The sequence below is a fragment of the Euleptes europaea genome, chromosome 4, assembly GCF_029931775.1.
Source record: "Euleptes europaea isolate rEulEur1 chromosome 4, rEulEur1.hap1, whole genome shotgun sequence".
NCBI lineage: Eukaryota > Metazoa > Chordata > Lepidosauria > Squamata > Sphaerodactylidae > Euleptes > Euleptes europaea.
The window spans coordinates 17193758-17216925 of record NC_079315.1 but is presented as its reverse complement, the minus strand read 5'-3'; the positions used below and the strand labels follow the sequence as shown (position 1 = coordinate 17216925).

The following is a 23168-nucleotide window of genomic DNA, read 5'->3' as shown; positions in this document are numbered from 1 at the left end:
AGCACAGAGCTACGTATTTGATGGTCTGTTTCACCAGACTAAATTGTTTGAATCCTTTTCTTCGTCCTTTTCCTCCCATCTCTATTGTTATAATTAAACATTCTGTGTAGGCAGAGGACGCAATATACATTTAGATATCATTCCTAATTTTACCTGTTAGTTTTTTCTGCTGCGATCAGAAAGGCAGGATTAAAAAAAGAAAGAAAAAGTTAAGCGAAAAAATGTCAGTCCTGCTCTGAAACATCCCATTGATGGCTAAGATAAAGGAGACCATCCCCCTGAGTGGAAATGAAGGGGGACAGAGAGTATTAAGAGAAAACGAGGGAAAGAAGTAGGGGGCCTTACAGAAGCAAAATAAGGGACAGGAGTGTTTTTATATATGTGGCATCCCAACGTAAGATAGTGCAGTTGTAAATGCACTGGACATTATCGGCGGCAGAACTGAGTGTATACAAATGGTGTTCAGCTCAACTGGAGCTAGATGTTAAAGAAACGGTTAAGCAGGGTAGCAGCAAATGGCAAGACCTGGGGCTCTAGTGCAAACTTAGGCCTTTTATGCATGGGAAGTTTGCGTTGGGTTTGCTGCTCTCCAGATGCACAATTTTCCCATCCAAATTCCCCAAACTCTATGCATGGGGGCTTTTTGTCCTGAAGAAATTTCAGGAGCGCTTTGTGATCCACTATGCATCCCCAACAACAATGCGGAGCTTCTGATTCCCCCCCCCATAAACGCTGCTTTGTAATTGGCTGTAGTGCATTTTTTTGAAATGCGTCCCCAGTCCCTGTCAGCGGGATTCTTTCATTTGAACTGCCCCAAACTCCGAAGATGGGGAGGAGCACAGAAAAGCATCCTTTCCCCGGACGTCTCTCCAGTGCCCAGTAGGGCTTCTGATTGGCCACCGGAGATCTGATCGGCTGGGTAGATTAAAATGACGTTTCAGTGGCAGCTGCCACGACATTGTTGGTTTTACTCTCTCTCTGACTCCCCTTGCCCAGTTTACTTTTAAAATGTACTCCTCTTGTCCTCTGCGCTTCAGCTTCCTCTGGGTGTGTCATCGGCTCCACCTCCCACAATGGCCATTTGTGGTTCCGCCCATCACCCTGTGTCAGAATTTCAAAGGTGCCCACAGGCTCAAAAAGGCTGGAGACCCCTGCCATAGGGTTTTCAAGGTAAAAGGGGGACATAGGCGGCTTGCTATTGCCTGTCTCTGCATAGCAAACCCTGGACTTCCTTGGTAGTTTCACCATCCCAGTACTAACCAGGGCTGACGCTCCTTAGTTTCCGAGAGCTGACAAGATCAAGATAGCTTGGGCCATCCAGGTCAGGGCCCATAGGGATTATTACCACTGCATTTTTTAAAAAAAGTTATTTCAAGATAAAATGTAGGTCCAACAAGCAAAGATTTAGGAAGAATGCTTGTCTTTACAGAGGAATGCAGGAAAAAACGCTACAAGAAACGTAAGCCTGCCACCAGAAATGTTATCCCTGGGCTGCCTCCTCCTCCTCCACTTTTCTCCGATAACATCTATCAAAACGAAATGCATGATGTAATGGCATGACATCACACTCCAAGTTTCCCTACCCCTCTTCCACTTCATGAGCAGTCCATTTACAAGGGCACAGAAACTCAGAAAACGATTATATCATATCATGCACTATATTTCACTAAGCATTCTAAGCAGCGGCCATATACTTCCTGTACCACCTGGTTCCGGATCCAGCTAAATATTTTCAGTCATAATACCCTTACTGTGCTTCCTCTTCAGGTAATGTGATATAGTTCAACTAATGCATTTGGATGAACTAAAAATATACTGTCTTTGGATCTCAGTCAAGGCTGATATGTATTTCAATGAGCAAGACAAGTGGAGGTTTAATTTTTATCGTTCAGATTTAGCTTTGCAGAGACTTTGACATTTCCCTAAATAATCTTCCGCTTTTCTATTTTAATACTTTGGGTATCGTATATTGCTTTACTGCCAACAGATGTGTCAGGACATCAAAACAGAGTCTGTTATTAGGATATAAATATAGACCTATATTACATGTTTTTCTCAGATGACATATTAGATTTCCAGAGACAGAAATAAAAGAGCCATACGTGATACCGCTGTAAAATAACACACACCGTATTTTTCATTGTGGGGCTGATCTCCAATGCAGTCCTTGAAAGAAGCCAAAATCAGAACGGCATCAATGCAACTTCCTCCCTTAGCCCTGCCAGGACCTGCTAAAAAAGTGACACTCATGGACTCTCCCTTGTTCATGACAACACGACTGGAGAAACTGTAAGGTGTGTAAGCACCAGGTCATTACTGACCTGTGGGGTGACGTCACACCCCAATGTTTACTAGGCAGACTATGTTTACCGGGTGGTTTGCCAGTGCCTTCCCCAGTTGTCTACACTTTACCTCCAGCAAGCTGGGCAGAAGAAGAAGAGTTGGTTTTGATATGCCGACTTTCTCTACCACTTAAGGGAGACTCAAACCAGCTTACAACCACCTTTCCCTCCCCTCCCCACAACAGACAAATAACAAGACACTAAGAGAACTTTGGAAAGAAGAGAAGCAGCCCAATGTACGGTGCCTATGAATTCCATTACTACAGGCTGAAGAAGAGCAACCTTGCGAAAAACGTTTAGAAATTCAGGAAGACGTTTCCCATCATTCATCATATCTATTCTTCCAAGAAATCGGGATTTTTTTCCCCTTGTCTTTGAAAAATAAGTGCCAAGATGGAACTTAGTCTTATTGGACATTGTTTAAGTTTCTTGCAAGTGTAACCTTTAGAAGTCTCTCTTGACTCAATTGAAGAGGTACTTCTATCGTGTATATAATTAGTGTTTAGTTTGTATTTAAGTTTCTATTTGCACTTCACTGTTGTCTTCACTATATTGTAATATACAGTTTGATACTTTTGAATATAGAGCTGCGTGCTGGTTCTTCTTTAGCTATATATACTGTACAGTACAGGTGATTTGTTGTGTTTAACTACACTTTACCTCCAGCAAGCTGGGTAGAAGAAGAGTTGGTTTTTATATGCCGACTTTCTCTACCACTTAAGGGAGACTCAAACCGGCTTACAACCACCTTCCCCTCCCCACAACAGACACCCTGTGAGGTAGGTGGGGCTAAGAGAGCTCGAACAGAGCTGTAACTTGCCCAAGGTCCCCCAGCTGGCTTCGTGTGTAGGAGTGGGGAAACAAATCCAGTTCACCAGATTAGCCTCCGCTGCTCGTGTGGAGGAGTGGAGAATCAAACCCAGTTCTCCAGATCAGACTCCAATGCTCCAAGCCACCGCTCTTAACCACTACACCACGCTGGCTCTCAAAGGATGGAAGGCTGAGTCAGCCTTGAGCCAACTACCTGAAACCAACTTCCATCGGGATCGAACTCAGGTAGTGAGCAGAGCTTGGACTGCAGTACTGCAGCTTGCCACTCTGTGCCACAGAGTCCTTAATTGGGAGAAGAAACTGGGACCACCAAAAAAGACTTTTGAGGTCTGCAGACAGATGAGTGGTAATGGATACATCAAGGTTATGGAACAAAAAATAAAACAAAAGGTAGGAGGAAGGAAGCCTCAATGGGGCCAGAATGAATTTTACTGACACTGAAAACTAAAACTGTGGCTGACCAACATGTTGGAAGGGCAAAAGGCACACAGAGAAAGGAATTAGTGTTTGAGAACTCCTTATTTATTTCATTTATATCCCATTTTTCTTCTCAGTGGAGACCCAAAGGGGCTGACGTCATTCTCCTCTCCTCTGTCTTACCCTCACAACAACCCTGTCTGGTAGATTGGGCTGAGAGTTGGTGACTGGCCCACCGTCTCTCAGTAAGCTTCCCTGGCAGAGTGGGGATTCAAGCCTAGATCTCAGACCCTGGTTTGAAACTCTAACCACTACACCTCACCGGCTCTCCTGTTAGAAACCCTGCACCGTTGCGGATTCTGGAGAACTGGGAAAAGTAGCAGACTTGGCTCAGGGGGACCTGGACTCCAACCTACCTCAAAGGGTTGGCTGTGAGTGGAAAGTAGGCTATCCTCAACCAGGGCCTTTTCAGCCCTGGCTCAAGCTTGGTGAACTCTCTATCCAATGAGACCAGGACCCGGTGGGGCCTAACACAGTTCTGTAGGGCCTGTAAGACCGAGATGCTCTTCCAGGCCTATGGCCGAGGACAGCAACGGTATATATTATATCACAGCTGGCCTCCCTGCTCACCATTTTTTTTGTTTCTTGTTTCCATCTATGCAGCGGCTAGATGGCCATCTGTCAGCAATGCTGATTCTATGACCTTAGGCAGATCATGAGAGAGAGGGCACCTTGGCCCTCTTCTGGGCATGGAGTAGGGGTCACTGGGGGTGTGTGTGGGGGAGGTAGTGGTGAATTTCCTGCATTGTGCAGGGGGTTGGACTAGATGACCCTGGTGGTCCCTTCCAACTCTATGATGCTATGATCTTATTGACTCTTTGGTGGGGTCCTGATTGCTCCCCCTCGCCGACACACTACGACCCAGTGTGCTACTGAGGCACACCAATTGGTAATGGGTTTCATCGTTAAATTTTATTGATTTTTAACTGTGGTGTAATTTATTGAATTTTGGATTTTTCAATGATTGTTAGCCACTCTGAGCCCGGCCTTGGCCAGGAAGAGAGTAAGGTATAAAGTTAATAAAACAAACAAAACACAACCACCTGGACTCCACAGATAAAAATAATTTGTGTAAAATGGAAAGGGGGGTGGGAAAGAAGAGACAGCAAGATCCTCGGAGAAAGAATGGAAGTTGTTCAGATTCAATTAATTATCTTTTCTTCCAGGGAAAGTGTGAACAAGCAATCCAATCCATAACAAGGGTTGTAAAAAACCATTTGGCAGGGCAGCATTATAATTAGTGTTGTTGTGCACGGATCACAGCCTGGAAGATCCAATTGCTTCTCCTGCTTCCATCCCTGGGCCACCCCTGGTTCTGGGCCATACCAGCAAGCTTCAAATGAATTGCATGTTTTAAAACGGAACTCAAAGAACAGGGGAGGTGTCCTGGAAAAGGTGACTTTGCATGGTACTTCCGTCTCAGTACGCAGACTGCGTCGACATATGCCCGGCTTTGCCTAACGTCAACCGATCATTAGAGTGGTAACTCGGGGCCGTCTTAACGCATGGGCATGCTGGGCAGTTGCCCGGGGCCCCCATGAGCATAGGGTAGGGTTGCCAACCTCCAGATACTAGTTGGAGATTTCCTGCTATCACAACTGATCTCCAGCCGACAAAAATCCATTCTCCTGGAGAAAATGGCCGCTTTGGCAATTGGACTCTATGGCGTGGAAGCCCCTCCTCTCCCCAAACCCTGCCCTCCTCAGGCTCCACCCCCAAAAACCTCCCACCAATGACAAAGAGGGATGTGGCAACCCTATCATAGGGCCCCTTGATAATCTATGTATGTTGTGATCAATATTAATCAATATTAATGTTAATTTGGGATTGGATTAAGAATAAATACTGTATAATGTAAGAAAGGACTTGTTCATTATGGACTTGTTCAATTGAGGGGCTGCAGCTCAGTGGGACAGCATCTGCTTGGCGTGCAGAAGGTCCCAAGTTCAATCCCCAGCATCTCCAGTTAAAAAGGGACTAGGCAAGTAGGGGATGTGAATGACCTCTGCCTGAGACCCTGGAGAGTCGCTGCCGGTCTGAGTAGACAATACTGATCTTGATGGACCAAGGGTCTGATTCAGTAGAAGGCAGCTTCATGTGTTCATGTGATGCACCGATAAATACATCTTTAATTTTATTGACCATTTACATTTTTATTCCTGTGAGTGGTTGTATAGGTAGGGGCCCCAGTACACTCCTTTGCCGGGGGGAGGGGGGGCTATAATGCTGTTAAGACGGCCCTGCTATAACCCTAACCTCTATCCTAAGGGGGAAAATATCAGCTATATAGGGCATGTGTGAAAATCTGCTGCATTTACCAGTGTCTTGTAGATTTTCATAGACCTGCTGGTCAGGGAGCTTTTAGAATAGCAAAGACTGAACACCTTCCAGCTCATCTAGTTCAAAGGAGAGAACTGTCAGCAAAGCCGGTGAAATCCCGACGGCTCAGCTAAATGCCCAAAGGACAGTGATGCTGTTCGACAGCCATAACATTCTGGGCCAACGGCAGAAAATCCGCTTCTAATCTATAGAAGAATGAGAGGGTGAGACATCAAAGACACCCTTTCCAAGCGGAGCCAGGGCATGTTGCTCTTATAGGCTTTGGCAGAAATCTGGATGTGCTCAGAAAATCTAAAACAGCACGCGGACACAATCCAGCCAGAGGCAAGCACTTTTACGGGGGGAAATCGCAATGGCAAAATGAGGGTCAAATTAGATGTCATTGCAACTGATACATGACCTGTTTCCCCAACCCTTTTTAAAAAAAATAATAATAATACTGAAACGTAGCCTTTGTTTTGGTGACAAGCCAGTCAAATCCTGCCTGAAACCTTTTCCCTCCGTTAACTAAGGTGAAACGGCTTGTCTAACCAGCCCCGCACTCCAGGAGTTGCCAGAGGCTGGAAAGCTGACCAGGGGTTGGATGGGGGGTGGATATAAATCAATCAATAATTTATTTGCAGCCATAGACCATCAAATAAAGTGAATTTACCTAGTTAAATAGTATAGGGTAAAGCAAATACAAAATGGATTTGCTATTAAAACGGTGTAAAATGGCAAAATTACCAAGACACACAGCTATTTAATGTCAAAACAAATACTAAATTATGGGTAAAATTACAATGCTTGATAATATCCAAAGATTATCAAAATCTGGAGAAAATGATCCAGTCACCCCCAAGTTGGACAGTTCTGAACAGTACAAGACAGCCAGTCTATTGTGCAGAACGGCCTGTGAATTGGTCCCCACACACCTCACGACTGATGCCTAGAGACCAGCTGGTCATAGGTGTGAGGATGAACCCCCTTCCCACTGGAATTAAACACCGAGACTGAAATACTCCACAAAAAGGGAGAACCAGTCTGTTAATCTTTTGCTCTGTTACTGACCACTGCTGGCAGAGCGAGGATGGGGGTCACAGGGGTTGTTGGTGCGGCAGCATCTTGCAATAGCCAGGGAGTATATCTAGCTAGCTGACGGTGTTTTACTTTATTTCACTTTTTCTTTTGCCTTGGTAGATTTCTGCCTAGATCTATGAGAGAGCCAGTGCGGTATAGTGGTTAAGAGAGGTGGTTTGGAGCGGTGGACTCTGATCTGGAGAACCGGGTTTGATTCCCCACTCCTCCACAGGAGCGGCGGAGGCTAATCTGGAGAAGTGGATTTGTTTCCCCACTCCTCCACACGAAGCCAGCTGGGTGACCTTGGGCTAGTCACACTCTCTCAGCCCCACCTACCTCACAGGGTATCTGTTGTGGGGAGGGGAAGGGAAAGCGATTGTAAGCCGGTTTGATTCTTCTTTAAGTGGTAGAGAAAGTCAGCATATAAAAACCAACTCTTAGATCTGCACTTATTTCCATCCCCCTACCCTTTATCCTCTCTCTCTTGTTTGCACCCCAATAAACATCCTGGCTTTTAACTGGAGTAAGCATTGCTGTGTTTTCTGTCTGAGCTCAGGGCACACTCTGAGAACTCTCAGTCCAGTATCGGACACAAATAAGGGAGGCTTGACCTTCTGTCTCAGGCTGGCTCCAAGGCCCTGATGGGAGGAAGCAGATGCAGCTGGGAGCATCTGGACTGGATAAAAAGCAACATCTGGGCCGGTGGCATCAGCATCCCTTCCTCCCCTTGGCTGCTGGGGTTCTCAGCTCCTCTTTCCCACTAACTTATAACAGATGGGGCCTCCTTTCCTCAACTGCATCCCAGAGAAAGAAATATGTCAAAGCTTGTTGACTGATGTTTGCATTTTTAGTGGTCTCCAATGAAAAGTCACAGGAAAGCTTTAACACCTTGTTCAGAAGGACATGTATATGCACCACTACACTGGTGCATTACTCTAACTAAATTAATTATTCTAACTAAAAACAAAATACAGGGCATTGGTGAAACTGTAGACAGGCTGTAGCTCAGTAGCAGAGCATCTACTTGGCAGGCAGAGGGTCCCAGGTTCAATCTCCGGCATATCCCATTAAAAGGATCAGGTAGCAGGTGATGTAAAGAACCTCTGTCTGAGGCCCTGGAGAGCTGCTGCCAGTCAGAATGGGGGAAACCAAAGGAGCTGAGCTAAACACTATCTAATATAGCAACCAAAAAATCTATTTTTATTATATATTGTGAACAACTGTATTTTAAAACACAGGGCCTAATATACAGGCTTCCCAAAAAGCACAAATGTAATTACACATATAACCAGCACATAATAGTTTATGTTAGTACATAAAATGACCAACAACTGACCAAATGCATTTTGGCCTTTTACAGGCCTTCCTCAGTGGTCATAGATACAGTTTTACAATATACATCCTGGCATATATGTTGTGTATACACATGCACACACACACACACACACCCCTGTGCCTTAAAACATGCCTCACACGCTCACATATGATGTCCAGCATTTCAGGATGTGTATAACATCAACAAACGTGAAGAACAGAATCAGTTGTGCACAATATATAATAAAAATGGATTTATTGGTTGCTCCATTAGATAGTGTTCAGCTCAACCCTTTTGGTTTCCCCTGACTTTTAGGTTGAGTTTCTTTGTTTCCCTTTTTCTTTAGTTACTTGCCAGTCAGAATAGGCAATACCTGACTCAGGACAAGGCAACTGCACAGGTCATATCTTTCTTTCACATTTGTTAGTTTCCACTGAAGACCAGAGAGGGAGAAATGGGGAGAAAAGCAATGCAGAAGGAAGGGAAGATTACGAAACTGCTACCGCCTAACCATGTCACAATGACAGTCTAGGACAGCACGGGCCACAAACAAGGTAGACAAACAGAGAAGTCCTTTTCTGGTAGAACTAGTGGGGATGTGGCATCATCCAACTGGGAAAACGTAACCTGCAAATGAGGATAACATGCTTGCAGAGAGATCACGGTGGGTAGCCATGAAAGTCTGTCACTAGCCGTAGAAAAGAGTAGGAGTCCAGTAGCACCTTAAAGACTAACAAAATTTCTGGAAGGGCATGAGCTTTCGTGAGTCACAGCTCACTTCTTCAGATACAGCTAGAATGTGAGTCCATGTATCCTTAAGTACAGACGAGTGAATTAGGCACACAACGGCAATGTACATGCCAAAAGCAAGTAAATGACATTAGCAGGTGTGATTGGATTAGGTGTGATATGCAAAGGGGTAGTAGGCGTGGAGAAGTCAGCATTGGTAATGAGTCAGGAATCCCAGATCTCTGTTAAGTCCCAGAGAATGCATAGTCTTAAACTTCATTATTATATGTAATATAATTTTAAGAGTAGCAGTCTTACAAAGGGAGATTAGAAAGAGAGACTACTGAATTACAACTAATTCCCCTCCCAAAATAGTGATTTTTTTTTTTCAGTGCAAAAAATTATAAATGCAGTCCTGGAGCCACAAGCAGCAAGGAAGAAATGTAAGACTGGCAGTGTTATTCTACCGCTGCCTAGGCCCCCAGGTCATCAGGATACAGAACTCAACCAAAGTGGCTTCTATTTACATTTTCCTACATCTGTTGTTAGAGATCTAAGGTCTCTGGTTTTTCAAAGTTCAGCCTCATTTATACATCACTGCAAAAGAATATACGGGGACATGCGTGTGCATCTGCTTGTCTGCATTTTTCTAGTGGGAAACAGGCAAAAAAAACAAAAACCATCCCGAGACAGCGCCTGCTTTATTTCCTAAAAATTCCCAAGCGCAGCTTTACACCAGGGGTCTCCAGCCTTTTTGAGCCTGCGGGAACCTTTGGAATTCTGACCCCGGCATGGAGAGTACTTGGAAGGGAGATCGCCAAGGAAGTCTGGGTTGCAATGCAGAGGCAGGCAATGGCAAACTACATCTGAATGTCTCTTGCCTTAAAAACCCTGCAGGGTCTGCCATTGAGGGTTGCCAGGTCCCTCTTTGCTATTGGCAGGAGGTTTTTGAGGCAGAGCCTGAGGAGGGCGGGGTTTGGGGAGGGGAGGGACTTCAATGCCATAGAGTCCAATTGCCAAAGCAGCCATTTCCTCCAGGGGAACTGATCTCTATTGGCTGGAGATCAGCTGTAATAGCAGGAGATCTCCAGCTAGTACGTGGAGGCTGGCAACCCTACTGCCATTAGTCAGCTGAGACTCGATGGCACTTTCTTCCACCACCTCCAGCGTAAAAAAAGAAAGCACCGAGGGATGGATGCTGCAGAGATAAGGCCAAGCTTACAGCGTTCTACTCACACACACACACACACACACACACAAATCTAATTTATGAAAATGTAACTTTATCTGCATCAGCAGCGAAATGAGCAAAGCTCCAGACTAATCTCCTATTGGTTGAGTCAGCAAGAGGATTAAAGTGTGTGAAAAGCACTGGCAGGGATGAAAGGGGATCTGTCATTTATTTCTCGATATATTCAGAGCATTGTCAAGCAAAACGCCGGGGTCTGAGCAGCTCAAAGGAATCACAGGTTCTTTCAAGGAGACCCATCTCGGAGGATCGCCCCATTTCTCCAAGTTTTGTCTCCTGCAAGATTGACGGGGGTAGAGAGGCTGGCTTTGTCTAGAGAGTCTACAAAGCCGCTGATGAATGGGTCCGATTAAAGTAAAAAGTGGGGGAAAGCGGTGGAATAGGCACGACCCGTGAACACGCACAGAACTTCAATCCTAGACTTGACCAGCATGCCACAGAAAAAAAAAATCAGGACAGATCCAGATGGTGGTGGACATTTTTAGCCTGCATATCGATTCTGAAACAGATCCTTTTATTACTTCTGAAGTAGTAGCCGTGCTAGACAATGTGTATGAAAACCAGAAATTAAAGAAAGAAATCACTTTGGAATCTCCCTTGGATTCCCGCAAAGCTCATTAAAAATCTATGAAAGAAAAAACCCTAAAAGGAATGATCTGCTTACAAATGGTAAGAGAGGCAGCTGCTCTAAACAACCCGGCTCCCAAAGGAGACTGTTAAATATCACCTCACTGATTATACATGAATAAATTAGTGCCCCTGGGTTAAGATATAATGAGGTTCTTACTGACACATAAATGCCTCCTCTTTGGCTAGGTTTTCATTATCATTAAAATTGGCACAAAATAATGAAATGCTGAGCTCCAATAAGACAAAAGCGTATTGATGGTTTATTTGCATTCATTTGACAAACACAAAGGCCGGTAGGATTCAGGTTGCCTTTATAGAATGGCTTCTCAGTTTGTTTGCTTTCCCCTCAAATGCAGGGTGCAACCTTGAGACCAATAAAGCCATTAAGAGTCTTGCTGTTTCAGCTAGAAAAGCTCATGGTTCAAATTTTGTTGATATCGGAGAGCTTGGGGCAGTCTTGCCTAGGCCAGAAGGTGCAGGATTTCCAACAGAGCCATTTTGAAGCACATAGTCAGCAGTCTGAGAGCGCCCCACAGTAGCTTCGGTCTCAAATAATTGGGTTCAACCTCCGCTATTTTGTGTAGAAACGTGTCTCGACATCTAGACATTCTCCTGGATTGAATAGAGATCTGGGGTTCCTGTCTCATTACCAATGCTGATTTCTCCATGCCTACTACCCCTCTGCATATTACGCCTAATCCAATCACGCCTGCCAATGTCATATCCTTGCTTTTGACATTTACATTGCCGTTGTGTGTCTAATTCACTCGTCTCTACTTATGGATAGATGGGATCACATTCTAGCTGTATCTGAAGAAGCTAGCTGTGGCTCACGAAATTTCATAATCTGCCAGAATTTTTTTTTTTTAGTCTTTAAGGTGCTACTGGACTCTTGCTCTTTTCTAAACCTAGCGGCTGTCTCCAATCAGGGCTAGCTGGGAGGTCAGTTTCCCATCCGCCGGATTGGGTGCTGTAGCTCGCAAGCACAAGAAGCATCCAACACAACAGCAGGTCTCCTCCCGGCAGGAGGTCCCGGTGCTCAATGCGGAAGCTCACTGTGCTGTTCCGCCACAGGAGCCTGCAGGTGTGCGTGCCAGCAGGATACCCGGCTGGGCTGGAGCACAATGCGTGCTTGGACTGCGAGGATCATTAATTCTGAAACAGCACGGCCAGGTTCTTTTTTTTTTTTTTGAAGGAGGAAATGGGTTTTTTTAAAGGTTTTTTTTCAACACAATATAAAGCATACAACAAAAAAACACGCAGTCTACACCACACAACAATTCTACCTATCAATACCAGACTTGGACAAGTTAGTTTGTAAATAGCTAGAATGGATATGAACCTTCTAACCTGTGTGTGTGAAGTGCCATCAAGTCGCAGCCGACTCATGGCGACCCCTTTTTGGGGGTTTTCATGACAAGAGACTAACAGAGGTGGTTTGAGCACGGCCAGGTATTGAAACCAGAGCCAGAGGGCTGTAATTTTTCTGCTGCAAAGCTCCAACCAAGAAGAATGATCCCTAACCTGAATTCCAGGTAATGCCTTTTATGAAGACTGACCGAAATACAACACATTGAGCTAGCTTTTGAGTCTGGGGGTGGCAATAGCAGATGGAATACAGCCACCCTACCACTAAAAGTGCCAAATCTGGAAGAACAGTTTTGAAATGAGAGCAACATATCTCAGGCAGCCGCCCTAGACACCTCTCTTTGCAAGCAAATTCACTATTTATGCAGGGTCAATTTTGATGCTCGCTCAAAGCTCCCTTTTTTTAAATGCGACCTTTAAAATGACTATTCACGGTCCCAGTCCCGATGCAAGAGGAGAAAGTAAAACAAATTCCACCCCCCCATTTGCCTGCTCCTTCGTTTGCACAGCCATTAGCGATCATCGTGGCTGTGATTATTCACGGTTCATTTAGTGAATGTTTTGATGGGGGGGCGAGCAAATACAAAAGGTCGCGTTAAAGGGGCTCTTAAGAAATGTGAAGCAGGTATGCGCAGGCTTCGCAGTGACGTCTGAAATGACGGTTCAGCGTGAAGAAATAAAAAAATAATATGCGGGGCACTTCAGCCGGGAACGCGCTGCTAATTGCCAAGCATAAACGGCCTAAATTCAAGTAAATAGGCAAAAGGATCATGCTGCCCCCCTTACCCATCCAGAGCACCTTCCCCCATTTTAGATGCATCCACCACACAATTGTTGAAGACTTTCTATTCCTTGGCTCCATCAACAACCAAAAGGGAGACGGCAGCCAAGAAATCAGAAGGAGACTGAGACTGGGAAGGGCAGCCATGAAGGAGCTAGAAAAGGTTCTTAAGTGTAAGTCTGTGTCACTGGCCACCAAGATCAAGTTAATTCCTATTGCTACGGGGTGTGAAAGCTGGAAGATGAAGGAAGCTGATAGGAAGAAAGTAGATTCCTTTGAACTGTGGTATTGGAGGAGAGTGTTACGGATATCGTGGACTGCCAAAAAAACCAATCAGTGGGTTCTAGATCAAATCAAGCCTGAACTGACCCTAGAAGCTAAAATGACTAAACGGAGGCTATCATAGTTTGGTCACATTATGAGAAGGCGAGAATCACTGGAAAAGACAGTCATGCTGGGAAAAGTTGAGGGCAGCAGGAAAAGAGGAAGACCCAACAAGAGATGGATTGTCTCTATAAAGGAAGCCACGGCCCTCAACTTGCAAGACCTGAGCAAGGCTGTCAAAGATAGGACATTCTAGAGGACTTTGATTCATAGGGTCGCCATGAGTCGGAAGTGACTTGACGGCACTTAACACACACACCACACTCCATCCCTCCGCTCTCCAACATCACAAATACAGCCAAGTGTATTCTCTACAAGCCCCCAGAGCATACTGTGGCACTTTCAAAGCTTCAGGATCCCTCCTCCTCAGTTATATCAACAGAGGCCATTCACACTAGAGGATGAGCGGGTGAAGGTTTACACTTCCCTGCCAACAATGCCGTCTATGTTGACTTGTTTGCTCCCTCTGTACTTAATGGAATGGACCTAAAAAAGGGCAACATTGAGAAATCAGCAAGAGAATATTGTATCCAAGGACACGCCGTTATTCAACAACAGCAGCAGCCACAAAACCTCAAAAAGGAGACTCTGGTGTGAAACAGCTGTGTGTGTGTGTTAAGTGCTGTCAAGTCACTTCTGACTCTATGGCGACCCTATGAATCAATGTCCTCTAAAATGTCCTATCTTTGACAGCCCTTGCTCAGGTCTTGCAAATTGAGGGCTGTGGCTTCCTTTATTGAGTCAATCCATCTCTTGTCGGGTCTACCTCTTTTCCTGCTGCCCTCAACGTTTCCTAGCATGACTGTCTTTTCCAGTGACTCTTGTCGTCTCATAATGTGACCAAAATACGATAACCTCAGTTTAGTCATTTTAGCTTCTAGGGTCAGTTCAGGCTTGATTTGATCTACAATCCGCTGATTTGTTTTGGCAGTCCACAGTATCCGTAATACTCTCCATCAACACCATATTTCAAAGGAATCTACTTTCTTCAATGTTCAGCTTTCACACCCATACATCGTAACAGGGAATATGATGGCATGAATTAACTTGACCTTGGTGGCCAGTGACACATCCTTACACTTCAGAATCTTTTCTAGCTCCTTCATGGCTGCTCTTCCCAGTCTTATTCTCCTTCTGATTTCTTCCTAATGTCTAGACAGACACTCTTTTGATTTAATTTCAACCCGTTGGTTCTGGTCTGATCTTCTGGGGCAACAGAAAACAACTCGGCACCCACCTCTATATGACAGCCCTTCAAGTACTTGAAGATGGTTATCATGCCTATGGCCTTTTATCTTGGGGAGGGAGGCGAGAAAGAACACAACCCCGTACCATCACTTTCAAATCTTGAATATTTGTTGCTTCATTCCCTTCCCTTTATGACTGCATGCCTTGAATGGACTTCATCAGACACATGGCATGTACACCCATGGGATATATTTATACTTCGGCTTACAAGCAACAGAAACATGGGACTGAGGCGATGTTACAAGGGGAGGTCAGTTAGAAATAATAACCAGTCACAGGGAATTCAGCCCATTCTGAGTAGGCAAGGATGACTCTGATGTAGATAGGCCCAGTAGGATAAATACAGAATCAGACTTAATCAAGGAAGGTGCAGTGAGAGTCAGCATGGTGTAGTGGTTAGTTAGACCAGGATCTGGGCGCAAGTTTGCGTCCCCACTCTTGCCATGGAAGCTTGCCGAACTATCTTGGGTCAGCCACACACGCTTAACGTAACCTACCTCACAGGACTGTTGTGAGGGCAAAATGGAGAATGTCGTAAACCACCACGGGTCCCCACTGGGGTGAAAATGAGACAAATAAATAAAGACATGATAAACAGAACTACTTAACATCTGTAAGAAACTAAAAAGACCCTTGACTGACCCCACACCAGCTACCAGGAGATACCAGGGATGAAACCGGCAGGGCTTTTATACATGCCAAATAATGCACTTTCAATCCACTTTAATAATCATTTGCAAGTGGATGTTGCAGTTCACACAGTAAAACCCAGCTGCAAAGTGCCCTGAAAGTGGATTTAAAGTGCATTATTCGGCATGTGTGAAAGCGCCCTGGGTGTTTTCTGTGCACAAGGGACATGCTCTGCCTCTCAGATACTGTCCTATTTATCAGCCAGTCAAACCAGAGGCGCTACCTACTTTGGACATTCTCTGCACCAAACTTCTGGCAGGGTCAGCCGTGGTCAGTATTTGGATGGGATGCTGCCAAGAAGCCCAGGGTCTCTATGCAGAGGCAGGCAATGGCAAACTACCTGTGTTTTTCGTTCTCTTGCCTTGAAAACCCGACGGTGTCTGAATCAGTCGGCTGCACCTTGAAAGTACTTTCCACAACCCACACTTCAATCCTCAACCTAGTATCTCGAACAATTCAGAGTCCCTTGCGTCCAGGCAAGAGGTCGCAGACAAAGATCTGCTGTCAGTGCTGAAGCTGAATTGAGAAAATGCCAGCTCTGGTTACTGAAGAAGAAGTTGGTTTTTATATGCCGACTTTCTCTACCACTTAAGGGAGAACCAAACCGGCTTACAATCACCTTCCCTCCCCAGAACTCTGAGGTAGGTGTGCCTGAGAGAGCTCTAAGAGAGCTGTGACTAGCCCAAGGTCACCCAGCTGGCTTCCTGTGTAGGAGAGGGGAAACAAATCCAGTTCACCAGATTAGCGTCCGCCGCTCATGTGGAGGAGTGGGGGATCAAACCGGGTTCTCCAGATCAGAGTCCACTGCTCCAAACCACAGCTCTTAACCACTACACCACGCTGGCTCTCCCTTAACATCTGTAAGAAACAAAAAGACCCTCGACTGACCCAACACCAGCTACCAGGAGATACCAGGGATGAAACTGGGTGTTTCTGTGCGCAAAGAACATGCTCTGCCTCTTAGACATTGTCCTATTTATCAGCGCTGAAGCAGAACTGAGAAAATGCCAGTTCTGGTTACTGAGAAGCAAGGGATCTCTGTACCCGGTCACACACACCATAGTCTTCTTTGCTTCCCCCCCCCCCCACATACTTTATACAAGGTTCAGGAGCTAAAACCCTGTCTTAAATCAAACAACATCGAAACAGGGGTGGGCAGGGGATAACTGGGACTGTTCAAACAAGTAGTTAACCCTTCCGTCTTCCTTCAGGGAAAAGGCTCAGTGGTAGGGCCAGCGGCGGACTGGGTGTAAAAATATTGGTTGCCAGGAGATAAAGGGGGCCCACCCACAACTATAAGGCTATCATTTAATTTTTATATGAAATAAATAAAAATGTTCAAAAAACACATAAGAGGGGAAAAGGTACAATTAAAATTTTAGATGCATACAGTAATAGTATTGGAACTTCTATTATATTTTCAAGCTACTAAAAGGTCATTAACATTTTGAACAGATTGTCTAATTTCTGGGTCGAGCCTCTGCTTGGCATGCAGAAGGTCCCAGGTTCAAACCCCGGCATCTCCAGTTAAAGGGACTAGGCAGGTAGGTGATGTGAAAGACCTCTCTGCCTGAGACCCTGGAGAGCCACTGCCGGTTTGAGTAGACAATACTGACTCTGATGGACCAAGGGTCTGATTCAGTGTAAGGCAGCTTCATATGGGGAGGGGCTGTGGCTAAGGGGTAGAGCCAGAAGGTCCCAGGTTCAATCCCCAGCATCTCCAGTTAAAGGGACTAGGCAAGTAGGTGATGTGAAAGACCCCTGCCTGAGACCCTGGAGAGCCATGGAATGGGGCCGTGGCTCAGTGGGAGAGCCTCTACTTGGCCTGCACAAGGTCCCAGGTTTAATCCCCGGCATCTCCAGTTAAAGGGTTTAGGGCAAGTAGGTGATGTGGAAGACCCCTGCCTGAGACCGTGGAGAGCAGCTGCCGGTCCGAGCAGACAATACTGGCTTTGATGGACCAAGGGTCTGATTCAGTATAAGGCAGCTTCATTTGTTCAAGAAGAAGAGCCGGTTTTTATATGCCAACTTTTTCTACCACTTAAGGGAGACCCCACCCAGTTTACAATCCCCTCCCCCTCCCCACAACAGACACCCTGTGAGGTAGGTGAGGCTGACGGAGTGACTTGCCCAGCGTGGCGTAGTGGTTAAGAGCGGCGGTTCGGAGTCTGATCCGGAGCACCGGGTTGGATCCCCCACTCCTCCACACGAGCGGCGGAGGCTAATCTGGTGAACTGGACTTGTTTCCCCACTCCGACACCCGAAGCCAGCTGGGTGACCTGGGGCTAGTCACAGCTCTCTGAGCCCCACCCACCTCCCAGGGTGTGCGCTGCAGGGAAGGGAAGGTGACTGGAACTGGTTCGCATCTCCCTTGAGTGGCAGAGAAAGCTGGCAGATCAAAATCAACCCGTCTTCTTCCTCGAGGCCTCGGCCGCCCTCCAGCCCCTCCGCAAGTGGGGTGGGTTTCTTCTTTTTTAATTTTTTTTAATTTTCCAAACTTATTCACATTCAATTATATCATTCCAATCGTAGTATATAATATGAACAATTTCTATTTGTCGAAGGCTTTCACGGTCAGAGTTCATTGGTCCTTGTAGGTTATCCGGGCTGCGTAACCGTGGTCTTGGAATTTTCTTTCCTGACGTTTCGCCAGCAGCTGTGGCAGGCATCTTCAGAGGAGTAACACTACTGTGTCCTTCAGTGTTACTCCTCTGAAGATGCCTGCCCCAGCTGCTGGCGAAACGTCGGGAAAGAAAACTCCAAGACCACGGTCACGCAGCCCGGATAACCCACGAGAACCAATTTCTATCTGATCACTAAAAAACAAGTATATCATTAACTTCCCCTCTCCCCTCCTCTATCCATTTATTTCCCTCTTTGCAATTAAAGTCTAATGCATTATAATAACCCACATTTACCATGATCTTAAAATCGAATCTTTAACTTTGGCATCTGAACGACAATTTGAATCAGATCAAAACCGATCCCTTAATACTTCCCAAGTTTAGTCCATTTACACCCCTGGTTCCCAACCAGGGGTCCATGGACCCCCAGGGGTCTGCGAGAACTAAATTAGATCCGCGAAACCAAGTCATAAACCCATAATAAATTAATATTTTCAATTAAAAGTTCTCTATTATAAAAATATATATATTCAAATATTATTCTAAGTTTAATGTTTAACTGTTATGATTAATTTTCAAATCCTCGGAGTTTTTATTTTGAACCTGGGGCTCCCTGCACCGAACAAAAAAGTCCTAGTGGTCCCCGGTCAAAAAAAGGGTGGGAACCACTGATTTACACACTCTGTTGCCCATGCCTCCCTAGTTGGGGGGGGGGTCTCCCCTCGCCCGCCGCCCCGGGCTTACCCAGCTTGCACTCGCCGTCGTGCGCCTTGCGGACGCGCTCCCCCCGGCCGCCGTGCGGGGCGAGCCAGGCGCGCAGGCGGAGCGCGCACACGCTGCCGTAGGAGCGGCCGTCGGAGCCGCAGACGGCGCCGTCCTCCTCGCACACGCAGCGCCCCGTGCCTTCCTCCTCCGCCGCCTCCTCCTCCGCCGCGCCTCCCCCGGCCCGCCGGCTGACGCACACCAGCCCCGGCCCGCAGCGCGCGCCCCGCGCCCCGCCGCACCGCTCCCCCTCGGCGCCCAGGCAGCGCGGGCAGCAGCCGCACTCGTCCCGCGCCGCCAGCTCGGCCGCCGCGCAGCGCACCGCCGCGCAGCGCTCCGGACGGCACGCGCCGCAGCCCGCCGCCACCCTCGACGCCGCCAGCTGCAGGCACAGCGCCGCCAGCGGCAGCCACGCGCGCGCCATCCTCCCCAGCGCCCCGGCCGCCGCCGTCTGGGGGGCGCGAGCCGAGCCGAGCCGGCGGCGGCAGAGGCGGGGAGGGGGCCCGCCCCCTCGCGAGGCCACGCCTCCCGAGCGCCCCTTCCTCACACGCCCCGTCGGCCCCTGCCGGACGCCCCCCCGCGCGCACCCAAGGAAGCCGTCGCGGGCTTCGCCGGGCGCGTTTTCGGTGGGCTCCGTCCGTAGGGTTGCCGGGTCTGAAGGGCCAGGTTGACTTATACTATCTGTTGTCTTATGCCATACCATACCATACCATACCATACCGTACTGTACCGTACCGTACCATACCATACCGTACCATACTATACTGTACCATACCGTACCGTACCATACTATACTATACCATACCATACCGTACCGTACCGTACCATACCGTACCGTACTATACTGTACCATACCGTACCGTACCGTACCGTACCGTACTGTACTATACCATACCATACCATACCATACCATACCGTACCATACCATACCATACCGTACCATACCGTACCATACTATACCGTACCATACCATACCGTACCATACCATACCATACCATACCATACTATAGTCAAAAAGGGCAAGAGTCCAGTAGCACCTTAAAGACTAACAAAAATATTTTCTGGTAGGGTATGAGCTTTCGTGAGCCACAGCTCATTTCTTCAGATATCTGAAGAAGTGAGCTGCAGCTCACGAAAGCTCATACCCTACCAGAAAATATTTTTGTTAGTCTTTAAGGTGCTACTGGACTCTTGCCCTTTTTGACTACTGCAAACAGACTAACACGGCTACCCACTGTGAATATACTATACTATACTATACTATACTATACTATACTATACTATACTATACTATACTATACTATACTATATTATACTATAAGGAATTTTAAAGGGAGATTGGAAAGAGAAACTGCTGAATTACAGTTGATATTTAAACTAAGTCAGTGCATTTACCTGGGCTGAATAAAGACCTTGCATTCATGGCCCATTGCCAATGCTGGTTTCTCCACACCCATCTCTCCCCTGGACATCACAGACTCTTCTGCAGACCACACCTAATCCCATCAAGCCTGCTATTCACATTTACATACTGTTCCTCTACTTAAAGACCAATGGATTCACATTCTAGCTGTATCTGAAGAAGTGAGCTGTGGCTCACGAAAGCTCCTACCCTACCAGAAAATATTTTTGTTAGTCTTTAAGGTGCTACTGGACTCTTGCCCTTTTTGTATACTATACTATACTATACTATACTATACTATACTATACTATACTATACTATACTATACTATACTATACTATAATATACTGCTTGCAGGCAGCGCTGCCGCGGTTCAAAGCCCAAGGGACTGCCCAGCTGGGCGGTGGGGGCTTTGGACTGCGCCGCGCTGCCGGTCCCCCCCACCGCCCCCCCTCTCCCGAGCGATCCTGGCCCCGGGGAGGGCCAGGCTCGCTTTCCCCGCCGCCCCCCCTCCTCTCCCGGGCACAGTCAGGCTGCCGCTTTCTTCTCCCCCCCCCCATATGCAGGCCAGGTCTACTCATTGGTTTCTGTGCGCTTAGAAACCAATGCGTGGACCTGGCCTCCTTGGGGTGGGGTGGGGTCTCAGTCAGGAGGCCAGGTCTAGTGCCATGCAAACCAATGGGTAGACCTGGCCTCCTTGGGGTGGGGTGGGGGTCTCAGTCAGGAGGCCAGGTCTACTGCCATGCAAACCAATGGGTAGACCTAGCCTCCTTCTGGGGGGGTCTCAACTCAGGAGGCCGTCTACTGCCATGCAAACCAATGGTTAGACCTGGCCTCCTTGGGGGGGCGGGGTCTCAGTCAGGAGGCCAAGTCTACTGCCATGCAAACCAATGGGTAGACCTGGCCTCCTTGGGGGGGGCGGGGTCTCAGTCAGCAGGCCAGGTCTACTGCCATGCAAACCAATGGTTAGACCTGGCCTCCTTGGGGGGGGGGCGTCTCAGTCAGGAGGCCAGGTCTACTGCCATGCAAACCAATGGGTAGACCTGGCCTCCTGGGGGGGGGGTCTCAGTGAGGAGGCCAGGTCTACTGCCATGCAAACCAATGGGCAGACCTGGCCTCCGTGGGGTGGGGGGGAAGCATCTCCATCCAGAGGCCAGGTCTACCCATTGGTTTGCATGACAGTAGACCAGGCCTCCCGACTGAGACGACCCATGGAGGCCAAGTCTACCCATTGGTTTCTATAGAAACCAATGGGTAGACCTGGCCTCCGTGATGGGGAAGCTTCCCAATGGGGACTCCCCCCACCCCCACGGAGGCCACCCATCTTCAAAGCCCCCCCCTTCCCTGGATTGCCTGCCGCCCAGCTGTTGGCCCTTTGCGATAAATAAGTGGGTTTTGGGTTGCAGTTTGGGCACTCGTTCTCTAAAAGGTTTGCCATCACTGTCTTATAGAGTCCAATGAAGACAACTAGGAGGTTAAAGAGAGCAACAGTTCTTTATTTAGCTAAACACAGACCTGGGGGTGAAATAACCCACAAATAAGATGTGCAGAGTTACTCACCCGAGAAACAAAGGAAAGTCAGTATCATTTATGTATTCGCGTGGGGCAGGCCCGTGGCTGCTGACAAGCAGATTGATACACAAAAGCACCAATGCACATTAACAGAAATAGAAGATTGGAAAGAAAAACTGCTAGCCTACGCCAGTATGGCCAAAATGACTTTTATGTTGAACCCCAATCATAACGAATCTACAAACATTTTGACGAAAAGTGGGAATCATTTTACATTTACATGACTTCCAGTTAATCAAATGATTGATATATACCGAACAGTACTAGAATGAGTAATAGGTAATGTTTTAGCTATTATGTTCCAATCATTCGTTATGTAACTCCTGGGTTTTCAAACGGTATAATACACTTTTATTATGTAATAGGTAGATAATCTGATTTTTATATTTTTACAATTACATATTTAGATATATTTTATTTTACTTGATTAATATTCATGTTTATATGGTATTGTATTCGACTAAGTTTATTTTTCTATTGAATCTGCTATATTGTTTTTGTATATCAAACGGTTTTTACCCTTCCCTTTTTCCCCCTTCTGTATCCCCTTAATTATAAAAATAAACCTTAAAAAAAAAGTATCATTTATGCATTCACATGGGGCAGGCCCATGGCTGCTGACAAGCAGATTGATACACAAAAGCACCAATGGACATTAAGTGTCTACTTCACTATAATTAGCATAACCTATAGATATTGGCCGAAGGCGTCACTTAGTGAGTGCCTGATCTTGTGAGCTCGGTAACCAGAAACCACATACCTGAACATAATTCAGAGCTCTCTACTGGTGAGAGGCCGTACCAGGCACAGAGAGCATGATTTGTTGGTTCATGGCTCCCGGATGCCAACTTCCCAAAGCTTCCATGTGTGTGCGTATGAATACATGGTGTTCTAAACCAGCCCTTTTATCTGGGCATTACAGGTCCCTCTTCATTCTCGGCGGGAGGTTTTGGGGCGGAGCCTGAGGAGGGCGGGGTTTGGGAAGGGGAGGGACCTCAGTGCCATGGAGTCCAATTGCCAAAGCGGCCCTTTTCTACATGTGAACGGATCTCTTATCAGCTGGAGATCAGTTGTAATATCAGGAGATCTGCTATTACCAGGAGGTTAGAAAAACAGCGATGGAGAACAAGTTTACAAAAGTAGCAAATTCTTATTAGGTGCTTACACATTAATGACATACAACGGTGGGAAACATATACAAGAATATATACAATATATACAACTTGTGTCTAATGCAGTCTGTGCAAAAATAGATGAAATCTTCCTGGTGTATATTCCTTGATAATAATACAATGTAGTCCAATGAATGGTAAACAGTCAAACAATTCCCAAAAATGAAATTGATGGGAGAAGATTTCATTTTTG

At 46.6% G+C, this 23168-nt stretch overlaps 1 protein-coding gene across 1 annotated transcript in view; it reads right to left on the bottom strand.

Moving 5' to 3' along the window:
• The window catches only part of IGFBPL1 (insulin like growth factor binding protein like 1), a 38629-nt gene extending 19364 nt beyond the window's left edge, over positions 1–19265 (bottom strand). The window contains exon 1 of the mRNA XM_056849187.1: positions 18812–19265. Coding sequence (XP_056705165.1) covers positions 18812–19253 — 442 coding nt within the window. The 5' untranslated portion in view covers positions 19254–19265. The remainder of the gene's footprint in view (positions 1–18811) is intronic.
• Positions 19266–23168: the final 3903 nt, after the last annotated feature.